The following is a 6,965-nucleotide window of genomic DNA, read 5'->3' on the forward strand; positions in this document are numbered from 1 at the left end:
AGAGGGTGGCATGGACATATATACACTATCAAACGTAAAATAGATAGCTAGTGGGAAACAGCCACATAGCACAGGGAGATCAGCTCGGTGCTTTGTGACCACCTAGAGGGGTGGGATAGGGAGGGTGGGAGGGAGGGAGATGCAAGAGGGAAGAGATACGGGGACATATGTATATGTATAACTGATTCACTTTGTTATAAAGCAGAAACTAACACACCATTGTAAAGCAATTATACTCCAATAAAGATGTTTAAAAGATAAAAATAAAAAATAAAGTACATAATTCATTGCTGATTCCTTTTGAAAGTAATCTATCCCCTGCTAGGCTCTTCTGCTTCTAGTTTAGTGAGAGGTTAAATGAATAAATAATTTAATTGGTAGAAATACTAGTTTTTAACATTTTTCACGTTTTATTAAAAAACAGTAAGTGGTGGTTGTAGAAATTTAGACAATACCAACATATAAGGTAAAAAGTTACAGTGTTCCCCTAATGAACAATCCCAACTACCCAGAGATATCCACTGTTGTATATCCTTACAAAGGTTTCTCTCTATATATACATACACATATATATATTTTAACATAAAAGGCCTCTAGAATATAAAACTATGTATTGCTCTACATCTTGTTTTCCACGTAAAAATGGCTTGGAACCCTCCTAAAAAAGCACATAGATTTCTAGTTCCAGTGTATGAGCCTGCTCATTTCACCATTACTTTGAAAATTGTATATTTTTAATTTTACTTTTTGCCAATCTATTAAGTAACTCGTTTTAATATGCTAGCTTATTTTTTTTCTTATGGAATAGTACACATATTCAAAAACAGAGAAGGTAGGTTCTCTTAAATTCAGCTCAAGTTGACAAGCATCAGAGATGTTTAAATGGCATTTTAAAAGTGCCTGTACAGGTATTGTGTACTAGAAGGAGGCACAGAATGTACAGGAAATAGCATAAGACTGACTGACCTAGGATTTCAGTCCTTGTTCTGCAAGAGTTAACTGTGTAAATTTAGGACTTGGGTTTCCTCATTTACAGAATTAGAGAGCATAAAGAATTGCTAGTAATCTGTAAAGCTCTAAGAGCATACGGCTCTACACATGTTTCAAAACAACAATGTTAAAATTCCTCAGCTTGGATTGCTTAATGGTGAGTAAAGAATACTGTATCTCCTCCACTTGCCGAAGTCAGTAAATTCCACGAGGAGGAATCTTAGTTTTGTTCACTTATATACACTAAGCTCCTCACAACAGCGCCTGGCGCGCTTGATATTTGGTAAATCATTGAAAATGGTTTAAGAGCTTCACTCTGGTAACTTGCTTTGAATCAATTATTTGGACAATGAAATAAATTTGGCATAGCTCCGCTCTTCTGTTTACTCCTCTCATTCCTCAAGTGAAAATGCTACAAAATATATAGTTCTCACACGTCTAAAAGGGAGTTACATCTACTGACAGAAGAAAGACTCAGATAATCTACCCCTTGGATCTAAAGTCGAACTTCCCGCCACCACCTGATGGGGCCCATACTCAAAAGAAGTGTCAAAACTCGTAGCTATGTACACCCACAGGCCTATAGAAACCAGCTTGTCACCTACCCCACCCCACTCTCAGACTCTACAATCCCAGAAGACAAGGTTATTACAGTTTCTTCTCTCGCGAACCCCACAATTCCCCAAACGGCGGAATTGGAGCCACCAAAGATACAGAATCGGCGGGGAAAAGGGATCGGGAAGGACAAAACAGACCCTCTCAAGCCCCACTCGTTGGGAGAAGCCCGTGTTGCTGGAAACAGCGTCCTCACCTCCTTCTTTCTCTGGGCACAGGCTGAGGGAACCCCGTAAACGAGCAGCAGTGCCACCGCCACGGTCGCAGAGACACACCAAAGCCACCAACGCGCTGCCATGTTCGCTTCTCTCCTTCCTAGAAGGGAAACTTTCCTGGGGCTGGGTCTGAGGGTTGGGCGTGAGAACAGTCAAACCAGCCCCCTCGCGCCTCCTCATTGGTCCAGCTCAGCCCTGCCCGTAGTCCCCTCACATTACGTCAGGGCGCTGTACAGCCAGACGCCCGCTAAAAGACGGTTCACTTCTAATTGGTCTCTGTTAGCCAATAGAAAAATGACAATCTGGAGGTTTTACATTGGTCCGCTAAGGATGAGGGGCCGCCCCTTTCATTAAACGTAAAGATGGCGGGCTTAGCGGCCCTTCAAATACGCGTGCGCAGTTGTGAAGCATTGCGGGCTTTCAGCGTCCAAGATGGCTTAAGGTTGTTACAACAGAAACTTTTTCCTGGAGACTCTTTAGAACTCTTTGAACACCTCTTTCGTGTAATATTCTAGAAAAATTGGACCTAGCCACGTGATTGATAGGAGCTATCCAAGTCCCTTATTTGGCCTCCAAAGTATTTCAAATTTAAAAAAAAAAGAAAGTTCGGGCTTCCCTGGTGGCACAGTGGTTAAGAAACCGCCTGCCAATGCAGGGAACACGGGTTCGAGCCCTGGCCGGGGAAGATCCCACATGCCGTGGAGCAACTAAGCCCGTGTGCCACAAGTACTGAGCCTGAGCTCTAGAGCCCGCAAGCCACAGCTACTGAGCCCACATGCCACAACTACTGAAGCCTGCGCACTTAGAGCCCGTGCCCTGCAACAAGAGAAGCCAGGACAATGAGAAGCCCGCGCACCGCAGCGAAGAGCAGCCCCGGCTCACCGCAACTAGCGAAAGCCCGCACACAGCAAGGAAGACCCAACACAGCCAAAAAAAAAAAAAAAAAGTAAAAGCAGGAAAGCAAAAACAATGTTACTGAGGGATATTTTTAAAAGTGAATGAACAAGAGCTTGTTGAATACCTTGTGTGTCCCAGGAACTGTGGCACATGTGCTGAACACAGCGGACATCAAAAGTTATATTCTAAAGTGTTTATTCATGGCAAACCTTTAGGTTTATTAGGTAGGCACCAACAAGGACTTAAATTTCTGTTATAGAGAGCAAATGTTTTTTTTTACTTGTCATTCTTTTGTTTGAGGGATGGACGCAACACTAAGGTTGTAAGAAAGCACTTCTGTCTTTTTAAAGTTTTTGTGTCATAATCGGTTTTCTTAAATATCCAATTCCCTTATCTAATAAATAATAAAAATCCTACATAGCAGAACTTTCCACTTATTTGTCCCGGTTCTGTTTATCATTGTGGATTGTAAAACTGGGATAATAGAGAAGAATAATATACTCAAGAGGAAAAACACCAACAAAACCAATTGCATGTAATTTGGATTTATTTTGATGCTGTGGAATATCATATGACCATTCTTTTAGGCCCTGCTGGGAAACACACAGAGAAGAAAATAATTTCATTAAGTTGGAGAGACAAAGAGATGGGTATGGAAGGGAAAATAGCTGGTTCTGAAGAGATGTGATCTAGAGATATGTAAAAAATTAAAACGTTTACAGACACTCATAGTAAGAAAAATTTTTTAAAAATACACTGAGACATGCCATATGATTCCATTTATATGACATTCTAGAAGGGTAGAGAACAGATCAGTGACTATCAGGGGCTGGAGGTGGGGAGAGGGACTGACTACAAAGGGGCCACACAAGGAGATATTTTGTGAGGATACAGCCTTTCTCTCCTTAATTATTGGGGTGGTTACACACTGTTTGCATTTGTCAAAACTCAGAAGACTACACTAAAAAAGAGTGAATTTTACTGCATGTAAATTTAACAAATAAAAAATTGAGGTAAGTTTTTTAAGTACACAAAAATCTCACCTATCATTTTGGCAAAAATTCAATACATGATGTCATTGAGTCTGTGGGGAAACAGGCACCCTCATACATTGCTGGTGGGAATGAAAAATGGAGGATAACTTAATATCTAATGCATTTATCCTTTGATTCAGCAATCCCACTTCTAGGAATCTACTCCAATAATAAGAAAGTATACGCTCACAAACTTATTCATTTCAGCACTATTTGTAATTGAAATATTCTCAAAACCACCTAAATGTTCAAATATAGGAGAATGATTGAATATACTATGGTACATAAATACCATGGAGTATTTCACAGCTGTAAAGAAAAGGAATGAGGAAGAGCTCTGTAAATGATATGGATTTTCAAGATCTATTGTTAAAGTGAAAAAACCAAGTGCAAAAGTACATACATATTATGCTACATTTGTGTAAAATAGAAGAGGAAATAAGAAAATATATACGTTTGCCCATTTTGCAAAAGGAAACACAGAAAGCTTAAATCAGAAACTAATGAAATTGGTTACCTACAGGAGGTGGAGGAAATGGAGTAGAAAAGTTATGAGAGGGAATGACACTTCTCTAAGTACACCAAGTTGTATAGTTTTGACTTTTGGAATAATGTTAATATTTTTAAAATAAAATATAAAAGCAAATCATGTGGTTTTGTAAGATGAAAAAAGTTCTGGAGATGGATGGTGGTGATAGTTGTACAACAATGTGAATGTACTTAATACCACTGAACTATACACTTTAAAATGGTTAAAATGGTAAATTTTATGTTATGTATACTTTACCACAATTTAAAAAACAAGTTAAACATTTAAAAATCACATCAGTAAGAATGGGTTAAAAAACTGAAATTGAATACAAACCAAGAAAAGGGAGCACAACTCTATTTCAAATGAAAAACAACCACACTAAAAAAAAATAACTAATCTGAAAAATTTATGAACACACTACCTTGATTACGTACCATTAGTCTAAAGAAGAAAACAGAACTACAAGCAAATCTTAAACCCTACTAGGTAGATTTGTTTTTCATGGTGATATGAACAAAGCAATTCTGAAAATGTATTGTGTATAATGTAATATGTAAAAACACTCATGTTGAGAGCCAGGATTCTCACTGTGTAAGAAGGGAGATACAAATATGAAATGAGGGAAAGTAAAAAAGAACTTTTGGGGGTTGGACTGGAATTGGAAGTATTTGTATAAATTTATCATTCATGATATATATTCCTAGCTCTATTCACATGAAGGACTAGAAGCAATGACACTCCAATATCAATGAGCAAACCTAGTGCCAAATCTGGGTTGCTAAATGCCATCCCTGAAAGAAATTAGGGCTCCTTAGGAAAATGGTTGATTCCAGTGCTGGGGCAGGGAAAGTACAAGATGAGCCTTGTGTCAGAAAATAAAGATGTACTCAAAAAAAATGTTGGCGACGTCAAAAAAAGACATATAAGCCAGCTTGAAGGGAATCCTACTGACCACATCTGAGACTATTGAGCATTAAAATAAATCATGATAGCAATGGATTATAACCTATGGAATCCATGGATCCACACTGATAATGAACAAATAAATAGGGAGAAGATAAAGCTCCTCTTTATAGTAGAACACTCAGTATTAAATATGGAAGGAATGACAGAGTTAGAAAATCACCATTTTGCAACTTTCATACTAATAATTCTTTTAGGCAAAAATCATCAATGGATACAAAAACTAGTGGGTGGAAGTTTGATAAAGAACAGGATATATACATAGTCTGAATGTATTCCTCATGTTACTTATTAATGACAAAGGGAAAAACAGTAACTTTATAACTATAGGAACTTGGAGGTCACCCTTTTGACCAAATGATTAAAGTTGGCATTATCAATAATGGGACAAGCTAATATTATAGGCTTCCTGATAAGATGCCCTAAGAAGACACATCTGTCATGTAGTATTCCTGTCAGAAGTGCATTAACTGAATCTAATTACGAGAAAACATCAAGCACACAAAATTTGAGGGAACTTTTACAAAATAACTGGCCTGTACTCTTCAAATATATTACAGAGCACAGACCTGTGGAGTCAGAAGGTCCGTTACCAGTTGTCACTTACAATTGCCTAATCTTGATTCTGCACCTCACTTCCTTCATATGTAAGCTTGAGAGTATAAAGTTTACCTTAGTAAGAAAAAAATTAGTGCCATGAAAGACAAAGAAAGGCCGAGGAACTGTTCGATTTTATAGGAGACTAAAGACATAACTTATTTGTAATGAGGTGGATGGACCTAGAGTCTGTCATACAGAGTGAAGTAAGTCTGAAAGAGAAAAACAAATACCGTATGCTAACACATATATATGGAATCTAAGGAAAAAAAGAAAAGGTCATGAAGAACCTAGGGGCAAGACAGGAATAAAGACACAGACCTACTAGAGAATGGACTTGAGGATATGGGGAGGGGAAGGGTAAGCTGTGACAAAGTGAGAGAGTGGCATGGACATATATACACTACCAAATGTAAAACCGATAGCTAGTACGAAGCAGTCGCATAGCACAGGGAGATCAGCTCCGTGCTTTGTGACCACCTAGAGGGGTGGGATAGGGAGGGTGGGAGGGAGGGAGACGCAAGAGGGAAGAGATATGGGAACATATGTATATGTATAACTGATTCACTTTGTTATAAAGCAGAAACTAACACACCATTGTAAAGCAATTATACTTCAATAAAGATGTTTAAAAAAAAAGCACATGACGTATGCAAGTTATTCTTAAATGGTTCAGAAAAAAAGAGATGCATTTATATATACATCTTTTATGTACATGTATTTAATCACACACACAAAGAAAACATGTGGCAAAATATTACCAAGTGGTGTACCTTGGTAATGGGTGTACAGGAATTCTCCCTCCCCCAATATTTTATTATGAAAATATCCAAATATACAGACAAAGTGAAAGAATTGTACTCTGAACACACACCGCCAAGATTCTACAATCAACAATTTGTTAAATTTGCTTTATCACATATTTATCTACATATTAAGAATTCTTTTTACTGTTCTTGCAAGTTTCCTCATAACTTGAAATCATTTCAAAATTAAAAGTTAAACGAATTAGTAGGTAGTAATAGGAAAAAAATTAAAGAAATGAAGGAAGTTTGGAGGGAACAGAAAGTACTGGTAGTGTGGAGCGAGATAACAAGCTCAAGCCTCTAAAACACTATCTTG

At 37.9% G+C, this 6,965-nt stretch overlaps 1 protein-coding gene across 1 annotated transcript in view; it reads right to left on the minus strand.

Annotated features, from left to right (window-relative positions):
• Positions 1-1,969, minus strand: part of MAGT1 (magnesium transporter 1) — a 49,635-nt gene extending 47,666 nt beyond the window's left edge. Inside the window, exon 1 of the mRNA XM_082377446.1 lies at positions 1,802-1,969. Coding sequence (XP_082233572.1) covers positions 1,802-1,903 — 102 coding nt within the window. The 5' untranslated portion in view covers positions 1,904-1,969. The remainder of the gene's footprint in view (positions 1-1,801) is intronic.
• Between the last annotated feature and the right edge of the window lie 4,996 nt (positions 1,970-6,965).

Source organism: Balaenoptera borealis (assembly GCF_965194805.1).
Source record: "Balaenoptera borealis genome assembly, chromosome: X".
Lineage (NCBI taxonomy): Eukaryota > Metazoa > Chordata > Mammalia > Artiodactyla > Balaenopteridae > Balaenoptera > Balaenoptera borealis.